Source organism: Gobius niger (genome assembly GCF_951799975.1).
Source record: "Gobius niger genome assembly, chromosome: 6".
Taxonomy (NCBI): Eukaryota; Metazoa; Chordata; class Actinopteri; order Gobiiformes; family Gobiidae; genus Gobius; species Gobius niger.
The window spans coordinates 25,005,527-25,028,504 of NC_136857.1; the positions used below are offsets into that span (position 1 = coordinate 25,005,527).

Genomic DNA, 22,978 nt, shown 5'->3' on the forward strand with positions numbered 1-22,978 from the left:
GGAGGCGTCACAAGAGGAGCTACAGGAAACAAGGAAGGGACTAACGCGGAGGTATCTGGGCAAGACTCACAGCTAAGCCACACATGCCTTCTATTGGACGTTCACTGGAGAGCAAAACAGATTAACTACTAAGCTCTGCCCAGAAGATGGCTTTCCTCAACCACATAACCAGCTATGAGTTTGTTGATGACATTGGAAGGACCGATGCTGCCAAAAGCTGAGCGTTGTTGTTTGGGAGGCTTCATCGTGGTTTTCCTCTAGAGCTCTGAGACAAAGAGAAAAGCTGTGACAACAAGAAACACAACGACTATTTACCTTTAGCGAAAGACCTAAGCTGCAGAGCCTGAAGTTACGTGCTGTTGTTTGCTAAACTCCATGCTTTGCCGGAGCCATTTGGGATCAAAGCTTGTTTGTGGATAAAGTGAGCGCCCCCTCTGCATTAGCCATTTTTGGAACAGTTTTGGTAAATTATTAGTGACAGAGTGAGCGCTCTCACTATGTAACAGATCTTTGACGTGTGGAGCGCTTTCACTTTGTCACTTTATCTGAAAGAAAACTGTGTCCTGATGTGGATCTGGTCTGTCTCTGCAGTTCAGGAGGTGATAATGACCTTTCTCTCTTTTTATCACTGCTTTAGGGGAATTCTGCTCAAAAAATGAAGTAACAGGTGACACTGCTGTGTTGTGCAGTTTTTGGACTTTCTCCTGAACAATACTTTTTATACACATTATTTTTATTCAATTAAAATAACATAGGTATTGAAAAAAGTACCGTTAAGACACCGAAGCAGGTATCGTTAAAGTAGTGGTATTGAGGGAAAAAAACGGTACCCAGCCATACCGTTGCCTGTTTTGCTGTGTTTTTGTTGTGTTTTTTGTTACTTTTTTGACGCCTGTATTTGCTTCATTATTGCTTCTATATTTGCTTCTAGTATTTGGTATTAATGCGGATTTATTGCGTTCATCCTGCATTTTTGTTGCTTCTTTTGTTGCTTTTTGTTGCATCACTTTGTGTGGCCCATTTTGTTGTGTTTTGTATATCTTGTTTTTGTTGCTGTTTTGACTTTTTTAAGAAAATGTGCTTAGTAAAGGAGGGGGTTAAAAGTCTAAACCTGGGCCCACAGTTCACTGTAGAACTGCATAGACTTGAACCAATTTCAGCCATGTTTTTTCTTGATTAGAAGTATTGTTATCAATTGTTATCAATAGCATGAGGCTAAATTACTAGAATTTGATTTTTGCAACATGTCAATCCTTCTCACATAGAATACACCTTACATTATTATACACCTTCTAAGTCTTCCAAACTTTTTTCATGGGGGGCCACATATTGAAGCGTACATGGGGTGAAGGGCCATAGATCGGTGGTTAGTGCCATGAAACCTTTGACGAGCAGAGGTTTAAAATGTGCCCCACACCGTAATTTATGCTTAAAACCTTCGTGCCAGCTCTTTGTAAAAGGGTCATACTGTCTTCTTAGCCTATTATAGTTCTTTTAGTAAGACAGAAGGTTTAGTTTACCTGCTGTTTACCTAGTTTTGATCACTTCCTGTGATCTTCCTCCATGCCAGCTCTGTCTCACAATAAAATGTTAGTTGTTAGATTAGAATTGTGTCTAATTATTACATTTCAAATAAAAAGGATCATCTCTGATGTTTACGGATTCAGAAAAAAGGCCAAGGGCCAACAAAAATTGGTCTGAGGGCCGCATTTGGCCCCCGGGCCGCACTTTGGACAGCCCTGTTCTAAGCATAATAGTCTCCCTTTCCCCACACACACACACACACACACACACACACACACACACACACACACACACACACACACACACACACACACACACACACACACACACACACACACACACACACACACACATACACACGCACACACAAAGAAACCATTCCCCCTCATTTGCATAAACAGCTCTATCTGCGGCCACTGCGTCTCTCCTTATCTTCCTTTCACACTTGGTCCGTCCCACTCTTCTATTTCTACTCCTCTTTCTCACTCTCTCTCTCTTTCTCACTCTCCTCCTAAACCCCCCCTGTGTTTCCCCGCGCGTTGGTACAGTCCATTTAAAAAGGCGCTTGTCATCTCCTCAATGCTCTGTGTCCTTTTCCCCAGTCAGCTGCGAGGGAGCACACTTCACCAGACCTCAGACCTGCCGTCGCGCAGCACCACACACGCACTCTCCAAACTTGTACACAACACATCCCATATTTTCCCTCAACCTCTCCTCTCCTCCTTTCTGGATTAACCTTTTTTAATTTTTTTCCTTTTAACCAGGGGATACTATTTTTTTTTGGTCTTTTTTTTTGACTTGGAAATGCCTAACTTGTCAGAAACAGGAGCATGACGTTCCGCACGGATACTTTTATTCCCTCTGTTCCATAGGCCAAAATCGTGAAGATGATGGACGACAACAAGCAGCTGGCCCAGAGGATAGACGGGGCCATCCAGTCGGCCAGCCAGGAGGTGACCAACCTGCGCTCAGAGCTCAGCGCCACCAGCCGCAGACTGGCCGAGCTGGGGGCGAACGACCCCGCCGGCACCGGCACCGGCGGCGGGAGCAGCGGCGGGAGTAGCAGCAGCACGGGGAACAGCTTGGAGGGGAGTCAGCACAACAACCACAACGGTAAGAGCGGAAAACTGCATGGCTTGTAGATGCGTTCTGTGTGGAAACTTCTGTGGAGGAAAGTCATAGAGTTGGGTCTCAAAATGTGGCCCATGGGCTTCTTGAGTTTGGCCATTTCAGGCTGTACTTTTGCCTCAAGTTCATATAGTTTTGGTTTCAGGCCATTTTCTGATTTTGGATGGTGGTTTGATCTTTTGCTGATGTTCATTGTAGCGTTTCTGTTTCGTTTGTTCTCATCTGAGTAAGTGAGCTGAGATTTACTCTAACTACCATCATGTGAAGTTTGACTCTGCAACAGCGCTGGACGAAGTACTTCATTTCTGTACTTACTAAGTGCGACGGAAGAGAAAAAGAAAAATAATACCTTTTGCCAAAGTAAAAGTCTTTCAAATGACTTAATGTAAAAAGGTTTTCCTCACAGATTTTGAAAGCTGTTGAGCTAATTCTGCTTTTTTTTAAATGAGGAATTGTGGAGGTGTAATCAAAATGTGCTTAAAGAGTTCAACAGATCTTCGTCTTTTGATTGGCACTAAAGTTGAGTTGATTTGACCAAGAGGGAGTCACTTAAAGTAATTGTCTGTAAGATTGCAAAATGAGCAGAGATAGATTTTAAAGTAAACTATTAGAATTCGACCGATATATTAGGCTGATTTTTGAGGATTTTACAACATCGGATATTGGCCCATCTAGCGCCGATAAAAGCCGATATCTCCGGGACCAAAGGCAATAGTTTTTTTGCATCGGAAAGAGCTAAGTCAGGGCTTTAAAATGTCTTCCCACAACTCCCTAGGCCTCAGAGGAACAGAGAAATATCACAATGAAAATCGGTGAGCTACAAGTTTGTTAAATTGTTTCACAAAATATGGACATGGACATCATTCTGAAGCACAGAACCTGGAGAATGTGATCGCACAATTGTACTTTTGATCGCGACAGCTATTAAAAGCTGGGACAGAAACTATGATTGAATCACCAAAAGTAATAAAATATAATCGGCCAAGTGTTTATGTTTTTGCGGGATTATAGACCAGACATTTGGAAAAATCGGTCAAAAATATTGGCCCTGCATATCGGCATCGGCCAATAAAAATTCATCGGCTTTAGAAAAACCCACATCGGTCGACCTTGATAAACAATCAAGCCCCACCCCCGCCATTTCTGAAAGCCATTCCTGGTTTGCAAAATTAGGAAAGAGAGAAAGACATTTACGACGCTCAAGCTCCCTCCTCCTCCCCTCCTGATTGGACCACAGGCTGGTTCACAGGAAAGCTCCCCTCATTGGTCCAAGTTATGGCACCGGGGGTTCTGATTAGTTGCTGAGATCACCAAAGCGTTAGACTTCAGATTTTTTTTTTTTTTAGGGATGTGGATTTGCAGGCCTAGATGGTTAATTATATGTAATCTTTTCAACATTTAATCTTACCAACTATTACTTTAATATTTTCATTGCATTGAAATAGTTCTGGCCACTAAAATCACATAGACTTAAACTTTATTGATCCAAACGGCAAACTGCGTTGTCCATGTTGCTCAATAACAGTAATCTGACAAATCGGCAATAGAATATCACTAATATTCTATTCTTTGATTTTTAATGAATAAATAGAATGATTAGTTGTCAATGAAGTAGAAAACATTCAAAGTCTAGGAATACGAATGCACACATTTACAAAGTAGAAAACTGACATTCAGTGCATCATACAAAGAAAATTGCGATCTGTATTTAGATACTTTAGTGTTTATTAGATAAAGGCAATAGTGAAGCTGTCCGGTCACTTTTGACACACTCTCTTCCTGCGGCGTGTCCGTTCACAAATCCGTCGTGTTGAATAATTAACCTCCTGAACCCTCGCCTGCACTTTACAGAGGGCACGGAGGCTAATGTTACACACTCTTTTTCCACTTTCACTGACAGGAAGGAGGGGGGTGGGGTCACCGAGAGGCGGGGTTTGGAGATGCTGCGGGTTACTGTTACTGACGGGGGGTTCAAAAGACGCTCCAGTTTCCCCCGATAGTTGCCATGGTAACTCCTGTCAACACTCAACATGACTTTCTCTACCACTACGTTCTGTTGCCTTAAATCTACAATAAATATGGTTTTGAAAATGGATCAGTTCCACTCTTGTCACTCCAGCAACATTTAAGTATGCCAATGTCCTGTCAGTTCATTTCTCTCCAACTGATCCAGCACTTTTAATGACATACTTGGTAGGGCTGCACGATATTGAAGTAACTTGTGTGATAATGATGTTCCATTCAAATTAAAAACAAATTGCAAGTTTTTCAGCATGAATAAGTCGTCAAAAAAACACTAAATCAGAATCAAAATAAGGGTAAAATCAAACTAAATGAAGAAATGTTTAACCTCTTAACCGCTGTTCCCTCACCAAGCGCATTTTCTCCAGTTTTACCCAAATCTAAAAGCTTCTCGACTGGAGCCCAGAGTAAACTCTCACGTACAAAACTAATCTGACGTTACACTGGCCCATAGGCTGCAGTCGAGAAGCTTTTGGATTTGGGTAAAGCTGGAGAAACTATGCTGGGTTTAGGCGGTTGCAATAGATACAGACGGCATCTCTGGAATCGCCCATATATGGTCATTTTTGAAAGCAGTTAAGGGGGAAAACAATTTTGAAAAAATGTAAATTTTCTCTAATTATTCAAAAACTTCTTTAACAAACGCTGAATTATGAATATAGTTTTCTACTAAATAATGATACAAAGACATGGGGAGGAGCAAAGTGGTTCAACAGCCCATAAATACATGAATAACAGAGAATGCTAACTTGATGCTACATGTTAGCATCGGGCTAATGCTAACGGTTAGCTAGCGCAAGCTACAACTGCCGTTTTTTCACTTCTACAGAACAATCTGCTGTGAGAAAATATCCATATGGGCCCGATTTACACTTGACTTTAATTGTATGTGACAAATAAGTTCATATTCCACCAGAAAATGGCTAAAAAGAGTGAAAATTGTGTTTCTCTAAAGATTCTATTTTCCCCCTCGGCGAAGCCACGCCCCCTTCTATGACGAGATGCCGTCTGTATCTATATATTGTGACTTATAGCGTTACGGATATTGCATCATTTAATATCGTGATAATATATTTTTTTTCCTCGATATATTATGCATCATTATGTAGAACCTCAAAAGTAATAATTATGAACTATACATTCAATCTGATAAGAGACTATTTGTTTGAGCAAAACTAGTTTGCTGTCTCAGGTCCCACCAGGCATCTAAAAAAAAAAAAAAAAAAAAAAAAGCCTATATATTTATTACAAATCCTAGAACCCTGTCTTTAAATCCCTCCCAAAATGCTCTCTCTAGTGTTTAGCCTCTCCTCGTTTCCATTGCGCTGAGCCGGTTTGGCGCATGATTGGCATGAGTCAGTAACCCACACATATATATATCAGTCACATTCCTCCCAGATCAGGTTCACCAAAAAGGCCCTCTGTGTTTCCTCTGCTTCAGGAAGGAAATCAAATATGTCCGCTGTAACTTCGTCTTTGTCCCGATATAACCTCCGGGAGCGCACACGGACAAAAGTGCCTGGGCATTATTTCAACAGAGTGGACAATTTTGGATTAGCTCTGTAGCTTTAATCACGATTTTTGTGCATTGTGAGAGGAAAGCATTTAAAAGCGCTTTTTGCTAACCGGTGTTACAATTAAGATTTGCGAGTTATATGGTCCAGAAGCCTTTTATTATCTGAACTCGAAGATTGGCACGTTTTATGCATACTGTAACAAAGCCTCATTAACACATGGTTGTTGGCAAAGGAGTTGCTAATTACTGCTGTATTGAAATAGTACTTTTGATTGGACTTTAATTAGTTGTGCGCCTCTGTTACACACGCCTGCACAAGAGTTTCTACTGTGACTTTTATCTTCTAGTAATATGCAGTGACTTAAAGTGGTGGAAGTCTAAATGTATGAAAACATTTATAAAATGTGCACCTGGTCTTGCATTTTGAAGTAAAATAGCTAAGTACTAATGTATATGTACTAAATCTTCCCAGATTTCAGCAACTAATCAGAGTATCCTCCTGCGTCGACCAATGAGACGAGCTTATCCTGTGAACCAGCCTGTCAGGGCCAATCAGGAGGGAGGGGGAGGAGTTTGATCGTCTAGTTTTGAGAATTCTGTTCCTGCTATCCTCATTTTGCAAACTAAGAAGGACTATGGTTAAAGACAGGATGGATTTGATTGCTTGCTTTCAAATTTCACTCTCTCTGTCCTCACTTTGCAAACTTACAGACTATCACTTTAATAAAGCTTCCAAACATTCATTGTCTTTTAGGAATTTCCTATTGTATTGATTTTCAAATGCTTGTCAACGATATTTGAAAATCTTTTCCCACCTTGGGCAAGAAACTTCACCTGCTTAGACCTTGTTTGTGTCTCGGTTTACTAGATCTTGACTGGTCAATAATTCTCTTTTGAATTCTCAGAGAGACCTCGTTTCTTGCTGGAAGAAAGGATATGTTCGCTCACTGCATCTCTTTTGTTGCGGTCCTCTTGTGTCTTTGGAGCCTCTCGGTCAATATCCCTCTCCTACTCTCCCCTGCGACAGTTTCTATAGAGTGGGAGTATAGCGTGAACGACGGCGCAGCAGGTTTATCACAGCTGATGTCACTGTCACGGACACAGCCTGCTGTCCTGTGGTCCGCTGCTGACAGGAGCATTAGCACTCGCTGTGTTTCTGCCTGAGGAAACCCACCCGGACGAGGCTTCGAATCATGCAAATCCCACACAGTAAGGCCTCGACCTGCTCCGGTGATCGAAAACTATGGATCTTCTCGCTTTGCGTTGTAGCCACTCAGCGAATTCATTCATTTCAGTTTCTATGCCTTACACACTCCCCACTCTGCCTGGTCCTCCCAGTTCATTTAAAGCGCTGTGTCGTATAATAGAAGCAGTTGCACGTGGTCATTTGGGTCATTTATCGTCCGGTACAGGGGGGTCACCGGTCCACTGCACAGCCCCCGACAGGCTCTCCTCTGGGGGGGGGTAGAGCAGTCCAGGGTACAGGGGTAGTCTACCTGCTTTTCTGTTTTAACCTTGCTCGAAGGCTGCGGACCGTAATTGCATTTCAGTCGCCTGAGATTTTTTTTTTTTCTTTTTTTTTTTAGCATTTGCATGTTTTACTAGAAGCAGCCGCCGCTAGCAAAAGATGTAAATAACCAGGAGTCTGTCATGTATTGTTTTTGGGTGGTCCATAGAGAGAAAAGGAAGAAGCATATATTTAATTTTGACGTAGTGGTCTCTAAAGGATATCCAAGGTATTCGAGAACGGTCAGTAATGGGTTTACAGTAGGGCTGAAACGACTAATTGATTAATCGACGACTAATCGATTATTGAAAGAGTCGACAACTATTATAGTAATCGAGTAATCGTTTTCTGGCTCACACAGACTAAAATGGAGCAAAAATGACCACAAAAATGTAGTATTTTTGATGAAAACCTACTTTGATTTTATATTTAGGGTCTGTAGTGGTTTGTACAATGTAAGTTTCATGAATAGCCTTCAAAAAAAAACTCCATCAGCACTTCCTTAACCCCTTAACCCCCGCCTGAAGCAAGAGGATCTTTTTCCTCACGTCATCAGATTGTTTTTCCATCATTTATTTTGTTGGGTATTCAACTTATTTTTGTAACTTTTTTGCCATTTTTTGTCACATTTTTGTCACATTTTTTCGTCATTTTTTTATAACATTTTTGTCAAATTTTTTGTAATTTTTTTGTCACTTTTTTTTTTTTCATTTTTTTGTCAATTTTTTTAAATCAAATTTTTGTCATTTTTTTTTCACATTTTTGTATTTTTTTTTGTCACATTTTGTCATTTTTTTTGTCACATTTTGTCACATTTTTGTCATTTTTTTGTCACATTTTTGTAAACATTTTTGTCACATTTTGTCACATTTTTGTCATTTTTTGGTCATTTTTTTGTCACATTTTGTCACATTTTTGTCATTTTTATGTCACATTTTTTGTAAAATTTTTTGTCACATTTTGTCACATTTTTGTCATTTTTCCGTCAATTTTTGGTCAATTTCTTGTGACATTTTTGCCACTTTCTCATCAATTTTTCGTCACTTTTTTGTCAATGTTTTCTCACTTTTTTGTCACATTTCCATCATTGTTTTCGTCTCAGTTTTGTTGCTATTATCACAGCTTTTTTTTCAGAAGCTTTTGGATTGGGGTAAAGCCAAACTGGAGAAACTGTGCTTGGTTCAGGTGGGAGTTAAGGGGTTAAACAGCGCGACTTAAGCTATAATGTGATAAAAAAAGAAAAAATAATACTTTACTACACCATTCACAGCCAAGCGATTAATCGATTAATCGTAAAAATTATCGTTAGACTAATCGATTACAAAATAATCGTTAGTTGCAGCCCTAGTTTACAGTTCATGTTTTGGATGTTTTGTTCAGACGTATGATTGTACAGTGTCTTTCTCCTGTCGAAAAGTCTCCAAATGGTAATCCTTTTTTACCTGTATGCAACTATTTGTGATGAAAAAACCCCAAACAATCCGCATTGCATAGTCGGGGGTGCACTGGTGTCGCCGCAGAAACTGGAAAAAATACGATATCGTGCATCCGCTCCAAATATCCGATACTGAACCGATACCTGTTTTGGCTCTCAGCACTTTAACAACACAAGTTTCTCCAACCTACACTCGTCTGGGCATGCTGTACCTCATTACCTTAAAGCTCAGAACCTTAGTTTTTGTTAGTTTTGTGCAAATCAGACTCTCCAGACCAGTTGCCGGAGGAATTTTTTTAAATCCCATTTTCAAAGCCCGGTAAGATCCGCGACAGAATGACACAATTGGAAAGAGAATCGGCCAAACAAAAGACCAGCTGAGGCAAAGCGGTGGCGATATTTTTGTAGACGAGCTTTCAACATGAGCAGATAAAGGGTAGCACATATATTTGTTCTCTCTATTTTGTCGGTGGGAAAGGTCCCACGTTTGAGAATGGCAAGCCGATACTAGCAACGCTCTCAGATGTGGAGTTATCTGGGAACCAGCGCTGTAAATGAAAGGCCCCAGCTGAACGTCCCGACCAAACAGCGGCCCAAACAAACAAGGGCTTTTAACAGATCTAAGCCACGGAGAAGGCTCATCATTACAAGATGCTGCGGCTCCACCAAGTGACAATAAAACCGTGTATGTTTGTGTAAGTCATCACACAGACATGCAGTTTGTTTGTCCAGCTGTGTGAAAACGGTAAAGTTGGCTACTATACTTAGTTGACATTTGCTTAGTCAAAGTTATTTTCTAAACTGCTAAGAAATAGGATCGGTACTCTGAACTTTGCGTTTTGGATAAAAGGATCGTAAACCAAACTAAATATTGTGTTTTGGAGAAAAAAAACGTATCAATTGAACTAAAACCAGACTATTTTGACCCAAGGTCATAAGGGTTTTTTTGTGGACATTTTTTCCCCTTATCATCGTTGTTGTGCACTTTAAACAAGACCGTATTTATTTTTATTTATATATTATTGTGTGTTGCTATTATTTTTGCTTGAATATACTTTAAATCTTATTTCTGTGCATCGTGTTCATCATTTCCCCCAAGCTCCTATAACGAACCTGGTTTTTCTGTCATATTCCTCCCATTGCAATACAAGTCCTAACTTTATTACATATTAATTAAGCGTTACACTGTGCTTTGAAATAGCAGTTCGTACTTCTAAATTCTCAATTTAAAATAATAAACAATAAAGCCAAATGGCGCCAAAGTCTTGTCTTGTGCACAAAAAAGTAGTTTTCCCAAGCGTTTCAGGCATTAGTTTCACTCATGTCTTACAGTGGACATATCATGCAAAAAAATAAATCAATATTTTGCATGAAATGTCACTTTTAACGTTATTAAAAGTGTATCAACTTTATTCTTTCTTTAAACGAAAACATTACCAAGACTCCTCTATGAAGTAAAAGGTTAATTTGGCTGCAGGTTAAAAATAAATCCAAGCATTAAAGAGACTAGATGCAAGTTGGTCATTTTATGCTCACTACTGCCACCTCAGGTCATGCGTGTAACTGCAGTCTGTATATTAAGCTCGTGCATGACGGCAGTTGATGACCCGAAGTGACAGCTTTTTGAGTGACAGTGCAGGATTTTAGAGGCAGTTGTGGTGAACAGGTCTGGGATCATTCTACACATTAGGACATGGCTGGAACATGTAGGGGGAGGAAAATACTTAGTTTAAAGATTAAACTCTGTATAGTCCCTTTAATTATAACCTGATCATATAACCCAGAGGCATGGGTGCGATATATTAATAATGCACAGATATAATCCTTGTGACAGCATAACACAGTCATCTTAATTGCTGTGCGCCGCGCGTGATCCAGGTAGATTTGGACCAATTATGTCTTTCAACAGGAGGATTTACTGTCTACACTCATGATTCACAAGCATGCGTCCCAGAGAGTTTGTTACTCATTCTGTCCGCTCGCCTTCTCCATATCAATATTGCACGGTAAACAAGGTTAAAAATGTAGCATGTTTGCCTAAGGGCGCCGTAATGTTTTTGGTATTCTCGCTGTCAGCTAAAATCATTATCTTTTTACTGTACACAAAGTTGGTCTTATCAGTGGAGAGAAACGGTAAGGGCCAGGACAGCACTTCTCCCACATTTCTCTGCTTCACTTACAGTCACCGGAAGGGCATCCAGCGCACAAAACCTGCTCATCATCATGCCATAACTGGTACTCCCGATGGCAAAGGAGATATACACATTACAAATTAGTATATTTTATTTCAAAACCAACTTATCACTTAGGCTACTATCACGCTGTGAATACGCTGTGAATTGTTGTGGCAACATTTGGTTTATTCAAAATGTCCATGCTGGGCCACCAAAGTTATTCACATTGTCGAGAAGGCTTGTGATTCCATAAAGGTAAAAAATCCTTTATGCATGACTTGTATCGCAGTGGAAATGCTGCCTGTTTCTCTTTGTTGATATTTGGTTTGGCTCGCGCTTCACACTTCACCTGTGGAGATTAAAGCGTTCTGAGTTCTACCACCTGCTGTTTATACACGAATGAGGAATTATACGGCTAAGTTAGTCACTCAAGCGTAGGATTTAGGAAATAAGATTCAGGCCTTAACTGACTGCCAGCAGATGTGTTTTTAAGGACCCGTGTAAATGCTTTATTCAGCTTTTTGAAAGGGCTACATTATTTCAAATGTAACTTTTTTGTAGATTTGGAATTTATTTATTTATTTTATGCACGTTTGAGTCCAGTCCGTTTACCTTTCAAAGTTCTCAACAGTTTCATCGTTGTCCTTCTGAGTGCTAACCACTCGTCCCGCTGCTGTCTGGGGGCAGGACTGTGATCTTGTGTTCTCATATTTCATCTATCCAGAAAGGGATGCACCGATCCTGGGAAAAATCCGGTATCAGGTATCAATTCTAAATATCTGATATTGAACCGATACTTACTTTGGCTGGTCTGAACATTTTAAAAAACCCGACTTTCAACAACTAAATCTTGGTGAATATGGACATGCTGTTCATTTTGAGGCTCTGAACCTGGAGAATTCAAACCCTGACCTGTATGCAGTAAGTATCATCTAAAGCAAGGGTGCCCAAAGTGGGGCCTGCGGGCCAAATTTGACCCGCCGGAACAATTACTTTGGCCCGCCAGAGAGTGACCTACTTTTGTGTCGCATATGGTTAATACTAACTCTCTCCCATTCATTTTCAATGGTAAATGTGGTTGCAGTACACTTTTTGGCCACCTGGGTCAAATTGGGGGCGCTGTTTCACTCCTTTCACAAAGTTAAGGAAACACTTGAAGTGTCTTGGTGTTTATCAATCACAGAGCGTTGTAGCATCAACTGTCCCATTTTTCCAACTTTTATTGCAATGGTTGTTGACATCAACAAAGGTAAATGTTAAAATTGACTGATTAAAGAATGTGCACTTTCAAAATGATCTAATGTGGCATTTTCTTTGAGTTAACACATGAATGAGGTAAAGTCACTGTAGGTACTATACAGGTGGTGTTTACATTTTGTACTATATTGCAACAGTAGTTGATCTTGTTCTACTAAAACTAGGCTTTTGCTGTAGCATGTTATTTGCATAGATAGAATCAACTGCAAAAGTATACCAAAAAATAATATAACTATTATTATTTTCAGTTATATGCGTTTCACGCTTGAGTTTGCCTTGCTTGGCCCGTGACCCGCAAGCACCTTTTCATTTTGGCCCTCAGAGCCAAAAAGTTTGGGCACCCCTGATCTAAAGTAATAAAACGATATTAGTCACTATTGGAAGTGGCCAAGGGCTTGTATTTTAGTTTATGAAGGAATGACAGATCTAATGTATTTTTTATGCGCATCAGATCACTTTATGTGTGTCATTTTGCTGCGGATGTTCAGTGTAGAAAAGTCCAGCGATCGTTGTTTCATGTTTTTCCATCACAGTTTATTAATAGATATAACTGACATCTCGTTTGCAGGAAAAGATACAGTAAGACTTCATTCATCTCGCACTGGAGAAGAGAGGACCGTTCACTTTTTCACTCACACCAAGCCACTTTTAAGAAAGTCTCCTGGTATTGGTTGGTATCGGAGATCAGTGAACACTCAAACCCCCAGTATCGTTTTCGGAAGCAAGAAAGCTGGATCGGGGCGTCTACAATAAAGACTTACACACAGCGGAGACCCAACACTAAGACCTTCTGCTGATGGCTTCAAATCAATAAATCAATGAACAATGAAGTATCAAAAGCCTTGGAATAATATGGAGGATCTTTTCATATTTTTGACTGGTCTGCACTGGCATTTCACAAACGATATCCTCAAATAATGTATGCGTGGGACATTTCATTTGCTGCGCTGGCTCTCTCACTGTCCCTGGTGTCTTTCAGCCTCTGCTAAATATTCACGTTGGCACAGTGTTTAGAGCATTCGTACACGGATCCAAAGCTTTGGATCCCCAGGGCAGTTGTGGAAGTGGAGAATGAATGAGTGAGAAGCTTGTCAGGCATGTAGAGTGCAATACAACTGTAGGACATTGTTACTATTCAGTGATGAATCTATAAGGACGCCTACAACTCATCAGGGGACTTACTGCTATCTCTACTACTGCTGTTTACTATCTCTACAACTGCTGCTCCCGCTACTATAACTACAAACACTATTGTCATCTTTCCTGCTGCGGTTTTCCCTCGCTATGTGACTAATCCTTATCTTTTCATTCCTACACAGAATATCACTCGCACCCAAAAACATCTATCGTTCAGAAAAAAAACAAAAAACAAACTGCTGCTTCTTGCGACTTGCTACAATTGTAATGAAAAACTGGCAACTGCGCTTTCAAATCAAAGCAAAAGAAAAAAAAAGCGCCATCTTCTTACTATCTTTTCGGTGTAATTGCCGCCGTCGTTATCTCAGTCAGACACCCAATCATGCTATTGGAAGCGAAAGCATTTCAGCCCGACGTTCTTACACGCTCGCTACATGAAAAGACGGAATTTTGCATGCTCCATTTTTTTTGTATCATCTCTGCGTGACAGATTCGCATATGTTTATTTTAATAAGCAGCGCTGTTTTACCTTCGTTTTCTGACGGACGCACGTGAAAGCCCGATTTGGGAAGATAGGAAATGTCGACAAGCTTTCATATTATCTAAAGCTCCTGTCGGATAAGGCTAAACCGAATGTGATTGTTTAATTTTTTTAAGAGGACATTTTAAATACCTTTTTGTCACGCCATCTTGGACCGAAGAAAAAGGCCTCTTGCGGAAATGTTTTTTTAATCAGGACTTTACTGCAAGACTTTAAAATGTGTGCATGAAAGTAGTTTGTGGAATCTCATTTTCATGCACTATATAGTTTTTGCAGACATTGTGCTTGGCGTTTGCTGTGTAATATGAGTGGTCCCGGAAGTAGCGGTTCTCCTGGTGCAGGCTAACATTGTTAACATCACCAGGTCACTCTGCTTCCGAAAGGGTGTCATACTTGCTGATAAGCTCATCCCTGTGAAGACTTGGGATGTTATGGATGTGTTATGGCTGGTGTACACTGCACAATTTGTTTTTGTTTGAAAAGATTTTCAGATGTCACATTGCACGACGAAGGGATTGGATAATCGTGAGCTGCACTCGTCTCAACTGTGCGATGGCTCAAAGAGACAATCGTAGCTACCATAGGAATAAAAAGTATCTACTACGATCAAAGTTTTGTCATAGCAGTTTCAGGCATCAGACGGCGTGTGTTCAACTGGGGCAAGTGCTGCATGCTAGCGGGGTTTATTACAGCGGAAAAGTGCAGGGAAAGTCCTGTAAAATGCGGGGTCGGACGCGCTCCTGCCTCCTGTTTTATTTTCATTCATATATTCCACAATATCAGACACTGCCTGATGTCGGTCGTAGCTCGTCTTTGGTCGTACGATGGTCCTACTTTAAATCTTTGTCCCTGTTTCCCTGTACGACCTACGACCTTAAGATTTTGAGCTACGACCTAAGATTTTACCCACAAAGAGTGATCGTTTGTCATTGACGACCAAAATCGTGCAGTGTGCACCCGGCTTTAGGAAAGTTAGGAATGAGTTTGGATCGCAACTAACAATTTCAATTACACCAGTTTGACCTGAAAAAAATATGTATGCACAGGGCCTTTAAATTGTTAGCTTTAAATTGCACTTATTCTTAAACAGTCACTTTCATTCATTTACTCCTCAGTTGTATGTGCTACTATTTCTGTATCCACAGTCAGTGTCTATGGGCAGAGTGAAATAAACCTGCTGCTATTCTATGTCAGACACATTCTTTCAAGCAAGATGTATAAAATGTCTTAAGGATTGAACCAACGCCTTTTAGGTCAAATGGGGGGGGATAAAAACATTGTCAAGTTTTCAAAAATATTTTACTTACTGTGTTTCAAGTTTAAATGGCATACCACAAGGATGTGTAATGGGTCCTCTTAAGGTTTGGTAAAATACAGTCGCAACCTCATATTTCGAATGCTCCTACTACTAAAGAAAGGAAACTAATTTGGACAAAAACTACAACCATTGGTCTATAACTGTCCATGTAACGTTGTGTAGCCTTATTTGTCTGTCTCGAATCACAAATTATAGTTTGTGTTTGTGTCCTATTGACTTTCTAGACACCTAAAACCTGGCATTTGGAGCATGCTATTACCTGCTCCTTCTATTCAGCCCTTCTCTGCCTTCCTTTATGTGATGAAGAGGTGCCAGGGAGAAAGCTGCTGTCACTCAAAGAGGTAATTGCGTTGAATGCCAGGTACAGATAGAAATGCCTAAAAAGAAAAGAGAGAAAGAAAAAAACAATGGGGAGTGGGGGGGGGGAAACTTGACGTTGCAGAGCTGGCACCAAATCTCATTACTTTGGGTAGCATGAGCTGGTTTCCCAATGTGTCCACTTAAATTTGGAGTTTAATGATTTCTTCAAATTGACTTAGTTACCGCCATAGTTTGTTGTTGTTTGTGGTCAGTTTGGCTAGAAAATGTAAGAAGTACTGATAGTTTTAAAGCACAATTTGGTAACAGTTTCAATCATTTCTTTTGCATACATTTCTCTGAGATGGTTAAATGTGTTTTGACCGTGGAGGAGCTCACACATGGATGCTGAATTCTGTCAACGCAACAATCACTAACAGTGTCCGATTTTATGTCATACGAACACTACTTTTACCGCTGTTGCTGCAGTCACTGCACCTTTTTCTACTATGGCTAATATATTTCTACTAGTGCTGCCCCTGATACTTAGAGGACCCTCTTGACATGTTCCATCTCAAGGGGTTTATCTTCCCAATAAATTTCATCGAATTGAAACCTCAGAAAAAAGCATTGGGGAATACATGGCTTTCTATTTGTATTAATTTCAAGCATAAATAGTCTAATTTAAAAAACTATAAAAAACACAAATGTTACCTCTGTTGAACAGGAGAAGCTAATAATAATAATAATGATTATAAAGTCTTCAAAAATGTTATTAATGGAAGCCTATGGGAAAGTTACAGCCACTAAGGAAGGGATCCAATAATAAACAATAAAATCTCTAGTGCTACTACGACCACTACTTTCCGATAAACATAGAAATTGCTCTGTAAGCACCAGATGGTAGAGAAAAGCAAACAAATGGCCACCAAATGCCTTTAGTAGTTCTTTATTTTAATGAAGAAAGAAAGACATTAAAGCCTTCATACTTGGTTTCTCTCTTCTTAACATGTTTATGGCACGTTTTAAACATTTTTTTTTTGCAAAGGTACTCACCAGATGGACACACTGTTCTTAAGTGTGCTTCTACAAGGGAGCCTGCTTTTGCTAGTGCCTCCTGCAATAGGCTATCGCAGCTCTATTATGCTTATAGGGGTCACCGGCTCCTGAAGGTTGCTGTTCGAATCTTGTTGTAATTAATAGAACTGAAACTATAAAGGCAGGGTCACAAAAAGTCAATTACCCGCCTATAGAGCACAGTAACGAAGACTGATGTAGCATATGGTCAAAGGGGATCCACTCATATAGGGCTGAGAAGTAGTTCATTTAGATTTAATTATGGAATACGTGAAGTATAGCGTGTTGTAACCTTGTCTTGTTCTGGGTTAGTAATGCATTGAAACACTTAAGAGACACTAAATTCACGGCTTGTAGTTGCTGCTCCATAGTTACTACTACTGCACCAACTGCATTGAATTTGATAGCTAGAAGTACTACCATAACAGCTCGGGGTGTGTATTGCCTAGTCTCAGGCGATTCATATCCCGATACGTGGGTCACAATATATACTCTATACCCCAATTATGAAGTATTAGATGATCATTGCAATTTTTTTACAACTTTGGAGACAGCTATTCAGTAAAATAGTACGCCTTCATTCGATTTGTATCAAATACACTCTACGCGGACGTCTAAGTGCGCAGTAAAGTGAAGATATTACTGCGCGGATGTCGATGTGCTCCTATGGTGTTACTACGCCGTACAATATAGTTCCTCTTGTTATCCGCTTAGAAAATCGATGTTTCATTTTGTGTGACTATACTTGAGTGTAACTACTCGCGTAACTGTATTTAAATAGGGAAAACGTGAAAGAGCTTGGCCACTACTAACTTTCCCCCGTTTGGCCCCATCTTTGGTCTTTTTGCGTGACTAAGCGCACGCACACAGACCAGACAGTTACGCATCAACTTGTCTAAGCTCAGGTAGGAAAAAAAGGGTATCTTAATCTGGACAAACGGTGGCCTGTTCCTTTAATGCTTTTTTATTTACTGAGAACAAATCCTGGCACAACGACTACAACTACTATTACTTTTACTACTACTACTATTACTACTACTACTTTACCAATTTTTATCATGATTTTTAAAGAAGCCAACCAGAATACTCATTCAGTCTCAGACCTAATTTGTTTAGAGGAACGATTACAATTATAATTTTGATTAAAAAATATGTCCAATGCTTACAGCAGGATTCATGTCAACCTTTGAAATGTGAGTCATGTAAATAAAATGTTATGCCACGGTTAAAGAAAAGAATCCACACTAAGTACTAAGTAATGCGGTGCAATGTGGTGCAAAAACGTCTTCACTCATGCTCTGCTCGTATGCTGTTCCCTCGCGTAGAATGAAAGCCTTCTCTCTAAATGCTCCGCTATACTATCACAACTACCACCATTGTTGCTATTTCTAATGTTCCTTTGCACAGTACTTCTATTGCGGCAATTGCTACAAGCGTTGCTGCGGATACTTCCAGGGCTGTTAGGAGACCATCAGTCACCTTGGGCGGTCGTTGCATTGTCCTGAGATGATTGACAGCAGAGCACAGCAGATATGAGTGCCCCCGTTGAGCTGGAGAGCATGTGCCTCCTCTGCTTTGACATTGTGAGAATAGGAGCTCCCAGGGACCATGCAAACTACTTGGGTCTATCAGCCGGATTTGCTTGATATTACTGTGCTCTACACTGTGTATTTAAAGTGTGTGTTGTGTACCATGTTGTGACCTCTGTGTGACTAATAAACCCAGCTGTTTTAATCATTTTGTGCAAATATTTGGGCGGTTAAACCTTGACAAACTTTGCAGCTTTGCAAAAGCAGTCATTTTGGTCTGACACGGCCACGTTTTTTAGAAGCTAATAATTTCACAATATGGACGAGTGACTGGTGACTTCCGAGTTAATTTTCTGGTGTCCTTCCTCTCTCGCTATTTCCCCATTAGGGATTTAGTATAAAAAGTAATACAGGCCAAAAATGTTGCTGCTATTCTAAGTTTCTATTTTGTGTTGTTGATGATGAACACTGAAGTATCCTCCAGTGAAGCCTTTGCTCCCGACATGATATTTTTAACATGATGCTACAGACTGTCCACCAGTAACTCACTGCCTGCCATGGAATCATGAGCTATTTATTTATCTGGACATGACTCTACTACTAACTCACAGGGTAATAACGAGACAGGAAGAGCAAGGCCTCCTGAGAATTCACTAGGAAGTGATGTGCCGCTCATGAGCAATAACCCATTGCTAGAGCTGGGTAACCCATTACTAGAGCGTTAAACTAGTATGGTATCGAGAAAAAAAAGGTAGGTGTCGAAAGGTATCGAAAAAAATATATGTATATCCTTAGATCCAAGATTTGATGCTGTTGGTTCAGGGACAGCATTAAAGCAAGTGATTTGGTTGTTTCAGCCTGTCAATGTTTAACACAACTTTCCATATTTTCCCCTAAATTACTTCTTAAAGGAATAGGCCACCGTTTTTACATACTAAGATATGTTCTTACCTAACCTTAGTCGAGTTAGGAGTTTGGAGTTTGGAGCTATATGACATGTGGGAGAGGCTGCGTATGTGCTCCGTTTGCGTGACAGAGCGCACGGACCAAGGCCAGACGGGGATATATTAACTCGACTAAGGTTAGGTAAGAACATATCTTAGTATGTAAAAACGGTGGCCTATTCCTTTAACATTGGGGATTAACCCGATATTGTAAATGTGTATGTCTTCCACACATTATTACTCTGTTTTCTGGTTCTCGATGACTAATATTTTAGTATAGGTATCGGGAAAAAGTATCGTTCAGGTATCGGTATTGAAAACCAAGTATTGTTAAAGTATCGGTTGTGGGGAAAAAAAGCGATTGTACCCAGTCCTACCCATTCCAACTCCACACAGTAACTATTGGGTAAATCTGCAACAATCATCCCAAGATCGAAGCAGAAATGTGATGAATGACCCATCTGTTCCAATGAAGACATCACTTTCCTCCCCTACAGGCCTGTAATGCTCACATTAATTTAATGCAAGGCTTCATTTCTGGCAATTAGCTGCACCTGTAGGGAAATTTGGCCTTCGTTTTTGACTTAACCTTCAAAAACCTGCCAACCCGTCGGCATATGTGGTGGGAACCCATCTCCAGATCTTCAGTGAGGTTTTGGTCAAGTTTTCAATGTCCCGTCATTGCACCGGTACCAATGATCATAAAGGATCATTACGTAAATAGTTAATTGCAGTGGTTTTCTCCAAGGAGCGCTGGTTTAAACCATCAAAGTGGAGAGGTAGCACAGTGCAGCCCTAGAGAATATAGGAGCTCCTAATGGGGTGAGATATAGGCGCTGTGTAAAAGTGTAACTCCAAGCCCCCGGTGGTGTGGGAATGACAGCATATGATGGAGATTGTTGGAGAGAGAAAAAGCTGGGGGGCTTCCTGTACTATCTTGTCAGCAATTATTCTGAAAGAGGAACAGAGAGGAGTATGCGCAGCGGCAAAGCGACATTTCCGATATGTTCGACTCTCTTTGGAAAGGACGGCGCTTTTGTCAGGTTTGGCTCCGACGCTGTACCTCTAGGGCCGATAAGCTGCAAGCATGACTAATAGAGAACTTCATTTAGACGGAAGAATGGAGGGTGGTTTTTGACTTTCCCGGCGAGTCGTTGCAAGCAAAGGGGAGAGCAAAAAATAAACAATGACAACGGTGACGGAAAGGTAGTAGGTTTGATTCCCGGACAAACTATATCTTTGCTTTTTATACTTTCATCATGGTGAGCTGTTGCACAAAAGGCGAGCTTTCGTATGACAAAGAACGAGTCTTGAATCTCAGCAAGATTGGATTTTTTGCAAGAATCTCATGGAATTCCTCATTTCCTAAATACTTATTTGGTCATTTTGCGCATGGCTAGCCTCAAACAAGTGTGAATGCCCGGAAGTTGGTAGATGCGTCTGCTTCGCATCATTGTAAATGAGTCAGAACTATAGAAATATTTGTGTGACTGGGAAATCACTGTCTAAAAGCATCTACAATCTTATCATATTGGGTCATGGTGTAAGGCTATACCATCACCAATATTCATGATTTCGCAATAAATAAAAAGGCTAATCGCAACACATTCGCTAATGCTAACGCAGCTACTGCTAACATCCACTGCAGCTTATAAATACACTCTCTGAGGAGGGTCTGATCTACTGAAACATCATTATTTGTAAAGATGTAAATTTGCAGTGCTTCATGATGCCTTTAGAGCGGAATCAGACTCTTGACAGAATTGAGTCAAACAACTGAAATCAGGAATCGATTGTTTGAGACAATTCTAATTTCTGACTACTTTTCTTCTAGACTCTTGCAGACCCTCTTCACGTTGGTACTAGCCGCGTTAGCACAAGCCGCGTTAGCACTACCTGCGTTAGCACTAGCGAATGTGTAAATAACACTGGTTGCACTGCTTTAAGACCACGACGCTAGGGGCCGACAATGTCAGCCATTGCTGCGGTACAAGCTACTTTTTGATTGGTTAGTATTGCACTTTCCACACGTTTTAAGCAACTGTTAAGCCTGGTCATAAGACATTTTTTAAAGAAATCTGTATGCTAATGAGGGCTGGACTTTGATTGACAGGCTGTTAGCATTAGAGCTACAGTGACGATCCTTCCCTTATGCCCTTTTTAGGAACATGCTCCATCACAGCAGGCTAGGAGGAGTCTGTAAATCTGCCATGATTTCCCCCTTGAATGTAGTTATTAAGGTAAACAGGGGAGGTTTGAGAAAACGGAGTCTATTTATTATTATGTCCATGTTTCCTGCGCATGCACAAAGGGACCTAACACGTATTTTGTAAATGAGGAATTGGCACGATATTCTTGCGTATTCTTGTGTTCAATGTACTCCAGTTTCTCAGTCCACTGCAAACCCGCACAGTCGGCCAATCCATGTAGGTACTTCTTAGCCTAAATTTTGTAGCCCATTTCAGTCTTCGCTCAAGTGCTCTTAGAATATGTTTTAATATGCACTATGATCTGAAACTCCACCTTTTTTAAATCACAAATGCCATCACAGTCGTCACTGACATTGTTCAGCCCCTTTTCTGTTTACGAGTCATATAATAAAAGGCTGGTGACTTTTAGAATATTGCATCATGCGAAGCAGCAGCTTGGAAATGCAAGAAGAAAGCAATTTGCCGACTGCGATGCATAAACAGTGAAGCCGTGACTCCAGTAGCACTCAAACAATTTTTCTTCTTGATTTCATTTGCAGTATGTAAATGTGTATATCCAGCCGCCCACACTACAAATCAAGATTAATTCCGTTCTTTAATTTGGTTAATGTTAACACACCCACACTATGGAGCTCTTAGATATGATTTACATATCATTAACTTGCTCCAGCTCAACCTGCTGCGCCGCTCCAATAATGGGCCTTCATTCAGCATGTTATGGGAATGCGCTACACTAGATTTGTCTGGCTTTGTCCACCAAAGTATTATGCTCTTGCTGTTTCATATAAAGCCATGTGGTCTGGGCGGGGTCAGCGGGTCCAGCGATTGACAGTCTGATTTACCAGTCAAAGAAATGCATGGCCCGTCCACACCCAAGCAAACATGGCGGCTTACGCGAGAAGTACAAGAAATGAAAAGGAACATAAAGATCCTTCAAACCCACGGTCAAATGTAAGTCACTAATATTTATATCTAGTTGATTATAATCTTCTTCTGTTATTTTTTATAAAGCCAATGAAATAATATTGCCAATGAACATCCAAGAAAGGTTTGGAAAAAAGAGAAAGTGACTATAATTTGAAAGGTTTAGGTTAAATTGTACTTTATTGTCCCTTAAGAAAAATTTGCATTTTGATATATATATAAATACTAATCAGAATAAATAATAGTCCCGATTATTTTAGTAATAGTTGAAATCACGATTATCAAACGATTATTTGTTGCCTTTAGAAAAAATTGTTGTTTTATTTATCTACTAATCTTAATATCTTTGGACACAAAAGCCCAAATTATATAAAATATGCTCACGTTTCTAAACTAAACACCTGCCCCCTGCTGGACTGCCCTCACACTTGCCCAAGC

General features: G+C 40.3%; 1 protein-coding gene across 4 annotated transcripts in view; it reads left to right on the plus strand.

Moving 5' to 3' along the window:
- kazna (kazrin, periplakin interacting protein a) overlaps nucleotides 1-22,978 on the plus strand; it is a 310,954-nt gene that overhangs the window by 113,101 nt on the left and 174,875 nt on the right. For all 4 annotated transcript variants that reach the window (XM_079558002.1, XM_079558003.1, XM_079558004.1 and 1 more), the window contains exon 3: nucleotides 2,397-2,637. In XM_079558002.1, coding sequence (XP_079414128.1) covers nucleotides 2,397-2,637 — 241 coding nt within the window. The remainder of the gene's footprint in view (nucleotides 1-2,396; nucleotides 2,638-22,978) is intronic.